This window comes from Anguilla anguilla, chromosome 10 (assembly GCF_013347855.1).
Source record: "Anguilla anguilla isolate fAngAng1 chromosome 10, fAngAng1.pri, whole genome shotgun sequence".
In the NCBI taxonomy this organism is placed as follows: domain Eukaryota; kingdom Metazoa; phylum Chordata; class Actinopteri; order Anguilliformes; family Anguillidae; genus Anguilla; species Anguilla anguilla.
In genome coordinates, this window is record NC_049210.1 from 44,386,958 (window position 1) to 44,405,166 (window position 18,209).

Genomic DNA, 18,209 nt, shown 5'->3' on the forward strand with positions numbered 1-18,209 from the left:
TCAGCTCCAGCGAGCTCGGCCCGTTTTTTTTAAAACTTCAGCCTCGAGGGGGGAAGCAAAGCGATGAGCGGCATGTGTGGGGAGGAACGCTCCGGCGACACCGTTCCTGGAAAGGCGGCGTTACCCAACACGTTTTTACGAGGCTCGTAAAAAAAAAAAGGGGAGAACGCGTGGCGTGGGCCCACACCGATCCCAAAATAACCACCAGCCGGGCGACGCCCCGCGCGATCGCACTACTGGCTCAGTTTCAGTCGCGCGCGTTAAAACACGCAGCGTGGCCAATCGCGTGGATGTACGCACGCAGCGGGCCAACAGAGTCGATGTACGCACGCAGCGGGCCAAACTGGTTCGGTCCGGTTCGGTCTTCGCGCTTGACGTCTCGTCTCTGAATCATTCTGTTTCGCGGTACGTGTCACGGTAGCGAGGCGGCGGGCTCGCTAACGGGTGGGTCCGAGCCGATTTTACGGAGGCGGTCGTTCCGGTCTCGTTTAGAGACGCGCCCGGCCGCGGGAACCGAGACGGAACGTCGAAGAAAAAGAAAAAGAAAAGCGGGTCGATGTTGTTTATGAAAAGAGCTGAGCGTGCGCAGCAACCACCGGACCGAAGTCGTGAGTTTTTACGTAAACAGAAAAGAGCGATGCTCGCGCTTTCGACAGGAAACGAAGACTTAAAACAGACCGGACTGGCCCAGCTGATGTTGCTTATATTTTAAACAGGCCATCCACTACTGGACTGAGAAAAGACACTTTATAACCCTGGTTGGAAGAGAACTAACTGAAGATGTGGAAGACACCAAGGCTGTAATTAATCAGGGAAGCTCAAGCAGCTTTACAGCGGCTTTAAAAATAAATTTAAAAAATAGGGGAACAGCCAATCCCAGAGAGATAAAACTGACGACGATAGGCCAGTATTTTTAATTTGGTTCCTAATTCTACATCATGACTCCACACAAACAGGTTCATTTAAGAAAGTGTCCAACATAATATTTACATTTCGTGCAGCTTTGGAAAAGCACTTCCTCTTCACAATGTTTGAGGAAAATTTAAATGTGACCACAGGAAGCTGTGGTTGACTTGACACAGAATGACCCCTACGTTCCACACTAGTTCACGACCCCCCCCCCCCCAGCTCTGAGATAAAGTCACAACAGGCACTCCCCTTCACATTGGTCCTCTACAGCTCGACTGTGAAAATTGCACAATTTTTTAAATAGATAAAGATCAACAAACAAGTAAAAACTTGAATAAGAAGACAAGAAACCATGCAGGCTTATCTAAGAGACTCAGTGGAGAACAGGTTTTGGATAACTGCAGTAGACATTCAAGATAGAGGCCCATACACACAGCAGCAAACACTAAAGGCTACTGGTAGCAAAAGACTACGGGTTTAAATAATGTTTCTATACATTCTTCAGAAAGGAGTGGAATCTAAGCTGAAGATGGAATTTAGCACTGAAATTCTGAGAGTGTGGGGTAATCTAGTGTCTTTGACAAGAGCGCTATGACCTGTGCTCGCAATAGTTCTTCGGGCTCTTAATATAACTGCGACCTAAATCCTAAAAAAAGGGACAGTTTGGCATATCATTAAAGATTTATGGAACTGTGGGTAAAGAAAAATATGCTGTTCAGTGAGAATTGAGATTTCGGCCATTGCTAGTCGACTCCAGTGTTTCCTAAAAGCATCCAAAGCCAGTCGGTTAACCGACTTCTAAAGCAATTATTTCTGAAGATTAGGTTTTGGATTATGTTGATTTTGTGCATGCTGGGGATTCTGACAAAAGAGACATTATCCCTGCGCCCTTTGTGGACGTTCTTATCAAATTCCACAGCGCTTTTGAAAAAAAAACAAAAAAAAACACCACAGCCGCTAAGTTTGGTGGAATGTTAACTGCTCGGCGGAAACACTGAACTCCGCACCGAACTGAACGGGCTTCAGAGAAGCCCATCTGGCCCAAACGTGAAGCAGGAGGGGGCTTCACAGCCACTGTCCGGTCCACGTTTAAGGGTCCGTCCTCTACCCGGGCTGCAAGGGAAGGCGCCAAATGCAGGCGCATGTTCTCTCTCTCTCTCTCACACACAGGCTCTCTCTCTCTCTCTCTCTCTCTCTCTCTCTCTCTCTCTCTCTCACACAGGCTCTCTCTCTCTCTCTCCCTCTCTTACACAGGCTCTCTCTCTATCTCTCTCTCTCTCTCTCACACAGGCTCTCTCTCTCTCGAGCCGGGCGGCCATTATCTCCCTCAGAAATCTGTTCAAGGCAGCAGATGTTAGCAGGAGCAGCACAGAAGGGGCCCCCAGAAGAAGAAGAGAAAAGAAGAGCGTGAGAACTGGCCGGAGAAAAGGAGAGCGAGAGACGGCTGGATTTTCTCCAGCGCCAGAGAGAGGAGCGCGCGGCTCCACCGCGGACGGTCCGACGCGTCTACGGTTTCAACGGCGGCCGCGTTCGGCGTTTTTTTTACCCAGACGGAGGCTCCGGAGGAGGGGAACCGCGACTGAAAACAAACGGGGAAAACGCCGAGAGGATCTGTCGACGGGTCTGGGGCTCTCTGCTCTCCCCGGCAGAGTTCAGAGGTCAAAGCCAACAGTCCTCACAGTGCAGGGAGAAGAGGGAAAGGGAAAAGGACAGCAGATTAGATTTGGGTTTTTTTCATTTTCCCCTCTGCAAAACTAGGAAATCCTTTTCACAGGTCATTAGAAACATCGAAACCCTCGAGACAATGTATTTCAGTGCAACAGAACAGCAATGTTCCCTACCAACATGACCACCGCACAAATCATCACAGAATAGGACTCGGTTAGATGTGAAAAGAGGCTGATTTTATGGGTGTTATGATGGATACGGCCTTTTCTGAGACTCAATTGGTTGCTGGTGTGAAAAAGCATCACCAATGGTCAACCACAAGTGCTTAAATCACGCAAACCAGATACACAGCTTTGTTGTTTGAAAATAAAAACAAACTAACTAGTGCCTCTCTCATTTTCGAAAATGTATTCCTGCTCAATTCATAAACCTGAGTCAAAGATGCATGACTCAGACGAGGAAAGATTGCAGCCTCAGCATAAAATGCTGGAGCACCGTGATGCGATCAGCAGACTTCCTGGGTAGGAAGATGGAGACGGGGGGGGGGGGGGGGGGGCTCGTAACTCTAACATGCTTCAGAAGGCAATTCCTCTTGTCTATACAGATGGGACGTTCAGCCACTGCAACTCCCCTTTCACCATTATGTGCACTCTGTGTACAGAACCAAAATCCACAGACGGAATTCCGCTGCGTTGCCTTGGAGATTCACCAGGGGAGGTTCAAGGCGTTCTAGAAGCCGAGTGCAGCTCCAGTCAACAGCCAAAACAAAGGGGAGCCAAAATGGCAGCTATCAGTCATGATCAAGCAGCGATCACGCTGCACATGCTATTAAAACCAGGCACGCGCTGGCTACTTTCTCCAGCCAGAAAAAAAAAAAAAAAAATTTGAACCAGCAACCACCCTACATAGCTCATTTTCAACACTGTGACCGTGTGTGGCAGGGTTGCGTGCAAAATCAATGCACGCTGTTTCATGAGAACAGAGGTCAAACGGTACTAGTGAGAAGGCGGCATAAGTTCGTGTTACTAAACATGGCCACTTATAATATGCATGCATTCAGCAGAGCAGTTCCCTATGGTTGCAAGCTACATTTAACAAAGCCAAACGTTAAGCCAACAGGTTTCCCATGGCAACAAGATGCTTGGCTGGAAATGTGGCAAAACGGGCTGAATTCACAACGTAATAAAACTATACGTGCCATTTTCCAAATATCTGCTCTCCAGTGAATATGCTAATTCTTGCCATCATTTTCATAACTGTGTCAACTCTTGTACATTTCTCCCCTTGTGATTAAAATGCCTGGCACAAACTGAGGAAGAGCGATTACAAATTTAAGGGCCCAGAATCAAACTGTTGCTTCCAAAATGCTAGAGGAGAACGACAGGAAAACTGAACGACAGAATGCATAAAGAGCTGGAGTTCATTTTCGGCCACCCCCTCACCCCCCCCACATCACCCCACCTCCCCCCCCCCCCACATCTGCTGCCCTGAAGGCAAACCCCTGTGGATTAGGGAGTCCAGAGGAGCCCCCTTACACATTAACCCCTTTCCCCTCTCTCCCTCTCTCCCCCTCTCTCTCTCCCTCTCTCTCTCTCTCTCTCTCTCCCTCTTTCCCTCTCTCCCCCTCTCCCTCCCTGCGAAGCCGACCCAAGGAGCATTATGAAAACAGAAAAATAAAACGGTGAGGGAAGGGGGGGGGGGGGGCGCTGGCGGGGGAAGAGAGAGGATCGGCCAGATCCTCCAGCGGACAGCAGTAAATCACAAGCGCTCTGAAGCAACGGGAATTCAACACCCAGCCCCCAGTTCCTAGAAAAGGCCCCTCAGTCAGCGGAACAGAGGGGCCCTTTTCTCCAACCCCCCCCGGCCCCCGGGCCCCACCACTCCCAACGCTGCATTTGCACAAGCTCCAAAAACCCCGCTCCACCACTCAACGACCTCCCCAACACTGACGCCCTTCATCCTGCTCACCCCCCCACCCCCCCGTTTGCAGAAAGAGCGCAAGCGTTTCGCCATCACGCCACAAATGATTTCGCTGGGTAACGAGGGGGACCTGGGCTGTCGGGGGAGGAGAGCGAGCGGCTCTCTCTCACGCGATCGTCTCACTTTCAGCGGCGTTCGCGTCTTCTGCCGCACCCTTTTCGACGTGCTGGATGTGGGCCGATTTAAAAGATAACCCCTCGAGCGCGCGGGGGGGGGGGGGGGGGGCATGATAAAAATATGACGGTATGCAGCCAGCATGCAATCAGAGACATGCGATTTTGTTCCGGGGAACGCGAAAATGTTGGGCTGCTCGAAATAAAACCGAGAAGCTAAAACACGTTCGCTCAATTAAACTGTGCTCCAGAGCGCAGAGAGCACACAGAACAACAGCCACCCGACCGCAACCTACAGCTAAACGGCGTAAAGCTCTGCCAAAAGGAACTGCGAGCGGGCCCGTAATAGTCTCCCGTTAAAATTTTTTTCCAGGCCAATAAATGTAACCGAGCCGTAGGGGACCTCGCATTCACGGTTTGTTTATGTCACACGCACAGCAGACTGGTCGCTCAAAAAAAATTATCAGGGTCTGCCAATCCCCCCCTGTGTGTGTGTATGTGTGTGTGTGTGTGTGTGGGGGGGGGGGGGAGGGAGGAAAAATGCTAATTGATCTTGTGCACATGAGAAACACGTGAATTACACGCACTGACGGGCGGCTGCCGCGCTCATTACAGCACTTTGACCGCGACGTGATCCACAGGCTGGAGCGGGGCCGGCTCCGTTGCTTCGGGCTAGCATTAAGCAGGGAGAGGAATGCAGTGGGACAGCTAGAGCACACGGGACAGTCAGTTTAGAGCGCAGCCAAAGAGGGAGTCATCAATCGGCCCCGATTATATCCATCAACAGAGAGCAGGCAGGCCACGCTGCAAATTACACACCTAACTGTGCCGGACGAAAACCAGCGGGCTAGAAGGGAGAGTTTTGGAAAATTGTTTACTTCCCGCAAGAATGCCAATTAAAATCCCGTAAATGCTGCTGCTTTTTCCGTGGATCCATAAAAACGGCTGGTTGTCTAGACAACGAAATTGTTCACTTACAGTCACACTGCTAACAAGACACATCTCATTACTAAATAATGATGCAGCTAGATTTTGAGAACATTTATTAATGATTTAAGGAATGTATCCAGTCTTCCCACAGACAGAATGGAGACCAAGACTATTTTTGGCAGTCCATGAATATAAATAAAAAATGAGGGACAATGTAGAAGTACAGGAGAGGCAAGGAAAACCTTTAACCCTTTGCAGAGTATGTGTTTTGGGGGAAAAAAGAAAAACTATTTCTCCCCATCATTCTCAGGTAAGTGTTCTAGAACCTCATTGTTTCAAATATCAGTAGTGGCTGCTGCATCCAGTTAAGAACATTCTAATCACATTTTTCTCTTCTTACACATTAGCCCTTTGAAGATAAGGTTTTTCAGAATGTTTTTTCAAAGATTTAAGTCAGTGTTCTAGAACTCCACTGCACCATTGAGTTACCAGTAGTGATTGCTACGTTAGAAATAGTGTTCACTTAAGAACACTAATCATGTTTGTGATTTTACGTCTTAAAGGGTTGAAGAGTTAAAACTAGTTTAAAGATACAAATGTAACAATGAAATTGCTTTGAGCTCCCCTGAAGTGTCAATGTTATAAAGATCATTAGAATACACTGTGAACATTGTTTACATTAAACCCTTTTTCACACTGAAATCCTAGACTACAATCAGCAAGATGCCATTTTTATTTGCCTGTTCAGCAGTTATTACGTCACTACACAATATTCGGCACTTCAGTGACATGCAAATCAGAAGTGGGGCATTTTGATTGGTGCAGCAATGTTATGCAATAACTGAACAGCTGAATTGGCAAATTAAAAAAATCAATTTGCATTTAAATCAAACGCCAAATGCAGGCAGAAAACCAATCACTCTCCAGCAACGCTGTCCACTGTGCACACTTGCACTGAAACGTGCGACTGCATGCTAACTGCCGCCTTAACTTTAATACACAATAACCAAATTTATAACTTCAGTTTCTGTTTAGTAAATGATTGGACCACACTTTAAATTCTGATTGGGAATACTTGTCATTCTCCCCCACCCCCCATTTTCCCCCCCTTTTCATATAGGTAGGATGGCACCAGCATATTCAAAAACCACTTTTCATAGAATACAGAGGTCCACGATTCCACAAATTCTTTGCGAGACAATCGCACGAAGTTGCTCTCATTTTGCATCTCGATTGGAAACCACCCCGTGGCTCCGGTCTTCAAAATGGAGAACTCCCCCAGGCGCTGAAAAACTGGAACGACTTCACGCCGCAATTAGAATTTCTCGTCAGGCACCAACATCGGCGCGGACGGGCGGGCAGCCAGACTCTGTTCAGCCGCGGACGCTAGGCTCACGTGAGCCTAAACATCGGTCAAACCCCGTCACCTATTTAGACTGGGGGGCGGCTGTGTAGCACAGTGGGTAAGGAACTGGGCTTGTCAGAAGGTCATGGGTTCGATTCCCGGGTAAGGACAATGCCGTTGTACCCTTGAGCAAGGTACTTAACCTGCATTGCTTCAGTATATATCCAGCTGTATAAATGGATGCAGAGTAAATGCTATGTAAATGTTGTGTAAGTCACTCTGGATAAAAGAGTCTGCTAAATGCCTGTAATGTAATGTAATAATGTAATGGGGGAGGGCAAAAAGGGAACCGTGTGGTACAACACATGGTACAGCGATGAGATGATAACCGAACCATTCTTGTGCACCGCCTGATAAGGAGTTCACCGTGTCTATTTTTATGTTGGCCTACAAGTTCGACCAGTTATGATTTCCTCACTTGACTGCTGGGTGGCTCAGCCGGTTAAGGCTCCGTGGTTTGGGACTGAATCACGACCTCGACAACGCTGACTGTGACCAGTGTCCCCCAGAGTAACCCCATTGGCCAGGGGTAGGGAGAGACCTGTCTCACTGCTCTCTAGCGACCCCTGTTGGTTGACCGAGTGTGTGTTAAGCTGCACATGAAGTGTCTTCCTCCGACTTAACCCCGCACAATCCCGACTTGTAGACCATGGCACAAACTTGGCATTGAATGCACCAAAGGAGAGATGTGAAGGAGAGAATACTTTTTTTTTTTTTTTAAATCCCTCATGTAGTCTCTCAATCCCTGTAATGTTATTGTGAAAAGGAAAAAAGGGCCACTTGTCATGCACTGTCTATTATGATAAATTACACGACCACTGGATCTGTCATTCAGTTTTTGAGGCAGAAATTATTTGTCTAAAATGCTAAATGGACAGACGCTGGAGAAAAAATTAATTTGGAAAAGTACAGATGGTTTTTTTTCCCCCAAGAACCGGACAGTTTTAGGAGGAGCAAGATGTTCTAAGCGCAGGCAGACGGACGGGGCCGAGGACCTCACGGCTACTCACCCTGCTCCGAGTCGGAGTCAGCCCTGCCGGGACCGGGGGCCATGGGGAGGGGCCGGGGGGGCCTGGGTTTCGGCGTCGGGGGCGAGATCCTCTTCTTCCCCACGAACTCCACGTAGGTCCCGGGGAAGTCCCCCTTCTCCTGGGTGGTCTCGTTGAAGCCGGGGAGCCAGCCGATCTCCTCGGGCTTCTCCTCGAACCCCTCGCCGTAGCCCAGGGCCACCAGCGCGCCTTTGCTCACCACCAGAATGTCCCCCACGTGCAGGCTGATGTCCTCCTCCCTCTCCTTTCGGTAGTCGTACAGCGCTCTGTACTGGAAGCCCTCCGCGCTCATCTCGGTAGCTCGCGGTGCGTCACAGTGAACGCTCCAGAAACCACTCGGAATTACTCAAAAGAGTCCTCGTTTTTTTTTTTTGGCTGCGCCTGCCTATTTTTAAACTCCCCCCAAAAGTACATGCGATTACAAACGTACGCATGCATCCGAAGGCAAAAAACCCAAATCTCACGCACGTCGTCTACTTCCCTCCTCCCCCCCAACCCCTTAAAACTGGATTTTTTTAAAAATAAAAAAGTATCTTCTGTTGTTCTCGAGAGACGATCAGTTCCCGTGAAACTGTTTCAGGAATTCGGCGGATTTGAGAGTCCAGTAATCAGCGGCACCTCCGCGGCGCGTCAGACACAACATGTCCATCTGTCTGCTGCATTCCTGCCGCTCGACCGCGAATGCATCCCTGACCTAGAAAAAGAGGAGGAGAGAAGACATTTACGATGTGTTGCGTAAGGGGAGCACGCCAGCCTAATGGAGAAACATGCTGATTTAGCCCACCTCCAGGCGCACCGCGTTTTGCCTATTCCAACTGAAGCTGGGGGAACATCCAGCATTTTCATTTCGTTTGAATAAGCGGTGTTTTCCAGGAACACAGAAGACACACGAATGCATTAGCGACTATGGAAAAGTCAGGGGCAGGACACCAAGACTGAAAATGCGTTGCTGATTTTCTGCATTTAATGGAAGCAACGTCAGCCTTAATTCATGCACACCAGGCACTGCACATTGAAAAATAAAACCTAATATCAAAGTTACATGGGAACTGTATTTTCCTGAATGACTTGGATCCAGTGTTATTGTGTTGAGAGCCCTAAGACATACAACACAATCCATATACAAGGACGCTGTATTTCAAATTACGATCTGCAGGACCTGCAGGCTTAAATGCATGGAGTGGCCACCATCTAAACCTCAACTAAATCTATGACATCGAGAATCTCACATGCCCCAACATGAACAGTATAGTCTTTGACGTTGCAAATACATGAATGTTATGAATTCCTTTAATCTACACAATGCTAAAATATGACATTTTATTTCTTTAATGTTATTAAATATTACAGTCTAATATAACAAAATTTGTGTTCACCTCTCAATGAAGCCTAGTTAAATACTTTTTTTAAATAGCCACCTGCTGAGCTTACAAAGAAAACTATTAATAACTTCAACGTTCTTCAACAACTTGTACTGTATAATTTAAACATGATTTTATTACACAGACCTGAAATGCACAAAAGATGGTGTCAAAATAAAGTTTCAAAAGATCAGCTTCAAGAACAGAGCTTTTAGATACAAATGTGAAATGCGCCTCAATGCCAGTCTCAGCATTAGCTAACCATGCCATCCCCAAAGAAAAGATGAGAGTATTATCCAAATGCGTCTTAATTCAGACGGAATGACCCACATTAGCAGTCTGCGTGTTATGTAAAGGTTGGTCTAAACTGAAATAAAGCCCAGTAGCTAGAGAGTGTAGATGTGTTCGCGGATATCCATGAAATCAGTCAACAGGCCAGCAAGAATCCTTTGTTTAAGTTCTAGCATTTTGTTTACCAAGAATGCGATTAACCCGATCTGCATTCATACAACTGCAAACTAGCCAATGCTTTGATATTAACGTCAGCACATCAAAATGGAGTTGCTGCTCGAATCGCACATGACCACACAAGCAGCTTTAGCCATCCAGAAAACTACGGAAACTACACGTAGCATTCCGCGTGACACTCCGTGCGTGTTATAATTCATTCGTTCACACAAGAGAAACGTAATATCCATTCCTAATTATGGAAAGGAGTGGGGCTGAAAGGGGAGAACAAGTCGGGACAAGTTCACTGGAGCCTAGCTGACGATGTCATGAAAGAGCTGACAGCAAAACATAAGCAAGTGTTAGCCAGATGGCTAACCAGCTAACGTGCTGCAAACAACAACAATAAACAAAACAGAAAACTCTTCGGTCGTCCCTGCAAACTAAGCAGATCCGGGACTATATATCAAACTTGCTGACTTCTCTAGACAGTGTTGTCAGCTTTTGAATTAAAATTGTTAGCCATCTTGCAAACTTAAACTACCTAGCTATCAATCCTTATGCGGATTCCCTGTAACATTAATGAAGACATGCATAATTTATCAGAAAAGCAACACAACAAAAAAGCAAAGAACGCGTGAAAAGAAAATAATAAAAATACTACCTGGTTGGGCAATGCGTATTCCTATTGCCACGAACGCAACAAGGCAACAATTAGCTAGCTAATATCACAGCTACTGTAACAGGCGTGCGTGCGTGCAAGGATTCAAACGGCTAACAAGCTAGCATGCATTAGTTCAGCTGGCAACACAACTGTTTAAGTTAACTAGCATATATTTCAGTAATAACCGATATAAAAGATGCGTTTGTTGAGAAAAAAAACTACTTAAAGTAATGCATTTCCATTACACAGAAAAGTATTTATCAGCTGCAAAAAACGCGTTCACCACATTGTAGTTAGCGAGCTAGCTAACTCACTTGCACACAAGGGGCCCAGGACCGTAGGAATGTGTCTTCCGTTCCTATGATCCACGATTGCAGCTGAAGAACTGAACAAAAGACCCCAGCGCTAAGTAGATTTTAGCGACGTCTGAGAAGTATTTTCTGATAGCTGATTCACAACTTAGGCGTTGGAAACGTAGTGTTCTTTTCTGATTCCACTAATAAAAGTGAGCTTTACCTTAAGAGATCCGCTGCAAGCGACTCTCTTTCTTTCTTTGCCCGAGGACACAAGTGTTGCCTCACTTGCTACCGCAGCCAGCCAGCTCGTACGAAGGAAAGGCACGTCAAACTGCGCACGCATCAAACGGGAGATACGCCGCGCCCTCGCTCCAGCTCCCAGTGGCGACGGCGTACATGTGGAAGGGAATGGCCGTGCTCAGGCAGCGCTGATCCGCACGCAACAAGAGTTTGGAACACCCACGCCACACTTACATAACTGGTGCACGTGAACTGCCTTTGCGGTCACCATTTCACAGTAAGAAATCACGAAATGGTAGCTAGTTTCTGTGCATTGATTTGTACAGCATATATTACATTACAAATCATATAACGCATGTTTCATTCAGCATAAAATTGCGTGACTGAAAAGGACACGAGAATAGAGAAAATATTTTTTGCATCAATAATTTAAATGAAGTAATACTTTGACTTACGCTCCAGTTTTTGCACAAATATTGCATGTTTCAATGTTTAAAAAAGCATGATGATCAATATATAGATGATCATCAATATATCATGCTTTTTGAAACATACAATATTTATACAAAGACTGCTTTTTAGTCAAATCGGCCAAAGTATTACATAATTTAATGTATTAATGCTAAGAATATATATGTAATTTTAAAAATTCATAACTCACACTTGCTACATTTTTCATCAACTGTTATTAAAAACTAAATAAATTATGAACCCATTTTTATTAATTTCAAATAGTTCCAGAAACAGTATTATAGAGAATGTTAAATTTTCAGAACAATGAAAATGCCTGAATAAGAATGAATGAATTACATATGGAAAACTTCATAAGTATATTTAATATTGATGTGAAAGGAATTGTGTTTATGCAGTGAAAATAATAATCAGCTCCTAAGGTCATGTAGATGTACCCACATTGATTCCTTGCTTGTAATTGCAAAAGAAGATTGCATTCTGTTGGGCTTCCTCCTTAAATAATTTTAGAATACATGAGAACCTTACACTTTACGTATCACTCCGAAATGTGTGCAAGTTTTACAAAGATGGCAAAATGACTGAATGCCACTGTAATTACAATTACTGATCTCTGAGGATCTAGTCTTTGTGCTTTCATCCAAGATCAAGATCAGGGCACTGCATAAGATAGTCGATTGTTAGCCGTGTGAAGATTGGGTTAAAAATTCCACCAGGTGTGCTAAAACAGTTTGTCAAACTACTCCCTCACCTGAATAGCTGGACAGCTGACATCTAAAAAAAAATCTAGCCTGAAGTGTAGCTGATTGGTCGTGTGTTTTTAAAAAACAGGATATATGAGATAATGAGAATAGAATTTGTTATGTACAAAATTAATTTTGTACATTATCTAAAATGCATAATTTGACAGCCAAGCATGCATCTCCTTTTCTGTTTTTGTTGTTACAGTTCATCCCCATGGTGCAGACAGCTGAACACATTCACTGGAGTCATAAATGACAGATTTTTTTGTGATATGTGTCATATGTATTCAGCAAGGTATATGGCACTTATGTTAAAATGGATACAAATGTACAGCCATATGGTAAACTGTTGCCAAAGCAGTATATAGTCCATTGTGCCAATTAGTGTCACAAGCAATCGCTCGCGACATTACAAACGATCCACTCGTACAGCTGCTAAATTGACTGTGTGTCTTCTGGGTTTTGACTTCAGGTTTGCTGTCAACCATAGTAAAAAATAAAAAAAAATTAATAACAACCATACAATTAAAAAACAAATGTTAACAAGCATAGCTATCCCAAATGTCCAAGAGCATTAGTTTATTTCACATTTTACAAAGGCTACATCAGAATTAGAGTGAATATAAACATAGTCTGGAATGTTGAGTAATGCAAATCGTTCGTTTCAACTTATAGTGTAAAAAAATGTTTTCAGTTTCGCAATTTAAGTTTTAAAAAGTCATGACACTAATACCATGTTTTTATCTCATAACTTAAAAGTATGTACACTTCAATTAGTATTTTCTATCACAGAAAATAAGCACAGATACAAAACAGATAGAAAAATAAATTAAAAACAACAAATGTGGCAACGTAAGGGAAAAGACAGTGGTTATATAAGGACATGAAATAGGAATGTTAGATGACCACACTTATACTTTAATTCCTAAATGACGTGTTAATGTAAAATGTAGATAGCCTCTTTGCAGTAATTATATATACCAGGAGACCTCACAAAGTTCCCCTTCACAGTTGTTCTGTATCAGGCACAATATAGCACTCATTTACTGTGGACATTTTACAGTAAGACATCAATGTTCCTCATCCTGAAAGAAGAGAGACTATTACCTTGATCCAAATCAGGGAGGTGATAAGGTTACATGAATTCAAAAGAAATCAAAGGCCATGAATTTTCATTAGATATGAATTTGATATGATTTTTTCCCCAAGCAGGTAGATTGTTTTATGTAAGATAAGCTCATACAACAATGTACAAATAAAACAAAAATGACCTATCCCAACAAGCTCTTAACTACAATTTTTTTTATAAACTGCAAGAGATCACAAAGATGAAATGATGAATGTACTGTTCGCAGTTGTGTTATGAAGAAGAGAAACCGAAAGTTAAATAAAATAAGGTACATTAATGACTGAAATGTTAATGTGCACTTAATTTAATAATTGAAATGATTAAACTAACGATAATGGAAATAAGATTTGATAGAGCGGACCCCAGGTGTGTTTACACGAACATTTAAATGAAAAGTTAATACTACAACATATAGACTCCCTAATGTCTGTCGAACCATTGTAAGTATGAGTCATGAAAGCATTTTTAGTAAAAAATATATTCAAAATGACACATAAAATGAGTTTTACTTGGCATGCACTCAAATGAATTATTTCATAACAGCAGTTGAAAGTCTCACATTTGCACCATTCAGTAACTGCAGCTCAGTGTGTCAGTATCAGGTCTAGTGAATGCTGGTCTGATTTCTATTGCTTGCATGTTTATGTCAAAATTACTGGGCACGTCAGACATTACAAAACATGACAAATTTATATTCCATACTCAAATAAAAATCTTTAAAAAAACCTCACTGATTTCCTATATTTTCATCATTTAAAAAAGTCCAGTATAAAATCATGTACAATTACAATGTAATTAAAGGGCTTCCATTTTGATTTTTAAAAAATGCATGCTGATGTTTCTATCTGACTAAAAGCCTCCAAACTCTGAGTGGTGAATAAGACTCGCTCTCTCCCTTGCCGTGGCTGCGAGTGAATATCGCTCTTTCTACAGGGCACGGTTAACAGAACCATATTCACACAACTCCAGGTGTGTGACACGTCACGTCCCACTCCAGTCCTTGGCCTTTTTCACACCAAGACAAAAATCCAGACAGTAAATGTTATTTCAGCATGAAAGAATTTTTTTTCTTTTAAACCTCACAGTTTGAATGAGCATGCCGATTTAACCAATGGAAAGCAGTTACTTTTTTTTTTTAACCATATGTACAATACTGATAAAAATGTGCAGAACATTTCAGTAAAATAATGAGTGATTATGAGCTTCCTAGTCGAAAATGGTTGATTTCTGACTGAAGTCCTTTGTGATCATGAGCCAGCAGAAAGGGCCTGAAGCCTGTACTAACATGTACTAACATGTACTAACTGTACTAACATTATCTTCAGCAAACTTGCGGCCTATCTCCGTGCCCACTTAAAGTACTTGCTTTGGTTACCTAGCACCTGTCTTTACTGGCTTTGCACTCCACCAGTGGGGTAAATTAAGGCTGAGCACCGTCCCGTTCTCCCGCGTCGTAGCTCACCATCCTCGGGGTCTTTTATCGCATTTCTGAGTCCGGAGATCAGAAGCGTCTTCAGGTCCAGAGGGAGACGTGTAGAGACCGACTTAACAGGGACTACTTTGGGACGTGTGTGACAAATCAGTGTTTCGTAGTGTACGTGGGGGGGGGGGGGGGGGCACTGCCCAAAAGGACGAATCGAATCGCTGGCTTTATCCCACTGCGTTAAACACGTTGCTCCAATCCTGATGCGTCCACAGTATCCGGCCACGCATGGCTGCTCGGAGCACATGACGTCTGTCCAAAGCACCTTCGCTGTCAGATTCGGCGACAGAAGGACTGAATTCATGCAGTTTGAATGAATGAAGACTTTAGTCTGGCACTGCAACAGCACTTTGCTTTCCACGACTTGCACAGTGAAGTCCAGGTTTCAGCAACAACAAAAAAAACATGAAAATGAAGGCACACAGACTGTTACAAACAATGAGCCCTGCCCCCTAGTGGCTACCTAACATCCAGGCTTAACGACAATATATATATTGTATTCAATGTATAAGACAAATTTCCAAAGATAAAATCTACAAGTCTGTACAGAACGCACTACGTTTGTTTTTCTTTCAAAAAAAGTAGTCCAGCATTTTACTGGCAATAGTAGTAAAAAAATAAAGCAAGGGTCCATCGATGTGCACCAGGTCTGCCCACTCCTCCTTTACCAAAGCACCAGTCTCGTTCACTGCAGTTCAAACACTGCTTTAAAAAAACTGGCTGCTCTGTGTATAAGGATATTAAAGAAAATGCTTCTTTATTTCCCCTCTTATTTTCCCAAAGTCTCTCCTAAAATGTCTGGGCCTCTTCTTCCTCTTGCTGCTATACCGGTATTTCTCTGACAATGATCAGTTCCACAGTGTTGGGAAATTTCTTTAGCAACGAGACAGCCTGGCCATGATCAATGTTAACGAAGTTGTATCCGTTCGCCTAAAATGAGAGAGAACAGAGTGATCTCACAATAATTGTAGAGATAAGGCAGCCATTTGCATTTCAGTGACCATGCTGGTAAAGCCTTGTCATTGTACCTGTAGAATCTTGTCTCCTGGCTGCAGGCATTTTGATGCAGGTCCCTCTGGCTGGACCCTTGTCACAAATATTCCCTAGAAAAACAGCGTGTTGTACATTTTTATTAAAACAATCACAATTAATTACATTACATTAATACTGAAACACCAACTCACGGCCCTAATAATACAGTCTTAAAGACTTTAGATTCAATCTTAGTGAATAATAATTCTGAATACCTGAATACAAAAAAACATTTATGTGTTAAATACAGCAGCTTATATATTTCCAGTGCTTTTCATTCTAAGGAAATATCAAGTTTCAATTACTTGGATTAAGTACAATGTCCATTTAAAAATACACAAAATCATAATATATAGTTATTACACACCACTTTTTTCTTTTACAATGGATATTGAAAGTAAAAAAATGTTTTATACATTATCTTCTGGACGAAAGGGATTGCCTCTGCCTCCTCCTGATATGCTGAAGCCCAGCTCCGGATTCTTCTCAATTTTCACACGGAGCTAAAATGAAAATGAGGCCAAGCCATCACTTTCAGTGATGCGTTTTCAACAGGATTAAAATTAAGCAGTTCAATGTTATCCTGAACGTAAAACTATCCAAGCACAGAATTCAGAGATAAATGTTGAGTGGCCTCGCTGATATAAATGCAATTTTTAATTTTGGCAGAGTATAGTATAATCTTTTTTATTTTTTTTGGATTATTGGTTTTTACTGCAGCTGAATGCCCCCAAAACACTTGCGAGGCCAAATGAATAAATTAACCTAAGTATAAAACAATTCATCTAATTTTGGGGGGGATTCATGGGAAAATTAAATTGCGAACACAAACGTGGGTGAAGAGTCATTTTAGTTTACGGTCACGAATGACTCACGACTGGACTAAGAATAAACCCCACGTGGCCTGGAGCAGGCGAGACGGGGACGGACGGAGAGAAAAACGTTGGCCGCCGCTCGCTAGCTGAATCACGCTAGCAGCAGCACCGCCCCACCCTACCTCCTGCTGCATGCGCTCCAGCGGCGAGCAGGGCGGCCCCAGGGGCTGCTGGGATACCTTCTGCATCAGGTAGTCTATGAGCTGCTCGCGGGACGGGTGCCGGGCCATGGGCATCTGGCCACAGGTCATCTGGGGTCGCCCCCTCGGGCACATCTGTCCGTTCACGTAAGGCACCTGGGGAAAGCGCGGAGACGAGAGTCGTTTTGGGAGACCCGCGATTCTGGGTTCTGTGACGGTTGCCTTTAAACTGCTCATGGCCCAGAATCACTCAGGGTACATTCGGGCAGGAGACAGAGCGAACCCGGGACCTAATTGGACCTCTCAGGAAAAGATAATGATCAGTGCTTCAAAGGACAAGGGAAAAATACGACATCCGAATTATCCGGAAGAAAACATCCAAAATGTAGCTGGAGTAAATGTGTGTTCTGAACAATAATTATTTAGTATTTGTTCAGCAGTTATGGAATGACTCATTATTTGAGGGTAAAAAAGGAGGAGTTTACGATCTAGTGTACTGCACACTTGAAACTCTACTGTAGCAAGCAGTTAGAACATTGGGTAAGGAATGCAATTTTTCACAAAATCTGCTGAAAAACCACACGTGCACTAGTACCAGGGGGGCTATGTTTACTGAAAAAGTGTAAAATCGATCTCCTGGAACCCTTGCCGTGTGCCCCCTGGCACTCATTATGTAATCAGCCTGCACAGGCTCTGTATGCCCAGCAGCGGGAGCGATGCGCTCAGTGAAGCGGTGCAGTTACACACACTGTCCAGCAGGGGTAGACATAGTCCCAGCAAAGGTGGACCACCTCACACAGGCAACCGTGGCTCTCACACCAAGAGAGGCTTCCTCAAATAAACGCTATAGAACAATATTTTATCTGCTCTTCCTCGTTAAAAATAAATAAATAATAAAAAAAAAAAATTTTAAAAACAGGGGAAAACATACAATATGCCTGGAGCACAGAGATATGTCTCACTGCAATTGTAAGACACAAAAAGAAGAAAGAGAGGGTAAAGCTTTTGACTGCGGACTAAGTGTAAAATATCAGGCACATCATGGAAAAATGAGATGGCAGATATGCATATGTGACACATTTCCTGTGCGAAGCAGTCCTGCAACTTTACCATATACACACACCCCACTGCTCCCTCAAGAAATCATGTGTTTTCATTTTGCCTGAAAAATCTAGTGAGAATGAATTGGAGCCAAAAGTCAAAAATGACTCAAGTGGGGCAATTTATATTTTACTATATTTACCCACACAAGTATTTGATGGTTAAGTTCGTAA

General features: G+C 43.8%; 2 protein-coding genes across 5 annotated transcripts in view; both read right to left on the minus strand.

The window, feature by feature from the left end:
- The window catches only part of LOC118206252 (phosphatidylinositol 3-kinase regulatory subunit alpha-like), a 39,214-nt gene extending 27,965 nt beyond the window's left edge, over nucleotides 1-11,249 (minus strand). The window contains exons 1-2 of one of the 2 annotated variants that reach the window (XM_035378663.1): nucleotides 11,043-11,249; nucleotides 8,016-8,748 (exon numbers count right to left, since the gene is read on the minus strand). In XM_035378663.1, coding sequence (XP_035234554.1) covers nucleotides 8,016-8,346 — 331 coding nt within the window. In that variant the 5' untranslated portion in view covers nucleotides 8,347-8,748; nucleotides 11,043-11,249. Of the gene's footprint in view, nucleotides 1-8,015; nucleotides 8,749-10,840 lie in introns of both variants that reach the window. The other variant, XM_035378662.1, reaches the window with a different exon arrangement.
- Nucleotides 11,250-12,825: 1,576 nt separating this feature from the next.
- LOC118206720 (erbin-like) overlaps nucleotides 12,826-18,209 on the minus strand; it is a 59,579-nt gene continuing 54,195 nt past the window's right edge. For 2 of the 3 annotated variants that reach the window (XM_035379743.1, XM_035379742.1), the window contains exons 21-24: nucleotides 16,918-17,091; nucleotides 16,337-16,423; nucleotides 15,917-15,991; nucleotides 12,826-15,818 (exon numbers count right to left, since the gene is read on the minus strand). In XM_035379743.1, the coding sequence (XP_035235634.1) occupies nucleotides 15,711-15,818; nucleotides 15,917-15,991; nucleotides 16,337-16,423; nucleotides 16,918-17,091 (444 nt within the window). In that variant the 3' untranslated portion in view covers nucleotides 12,826-15,710. The remainder of the gene's footprint in view (nucleotides 15,819-15,916; nucleotides 15,992-16,336; nucleotides 16,424-16,917; nucleotides 17,092-18,209) is intronic. The other variant, XM_035379744.1, reaches the window with a different exon arrangement.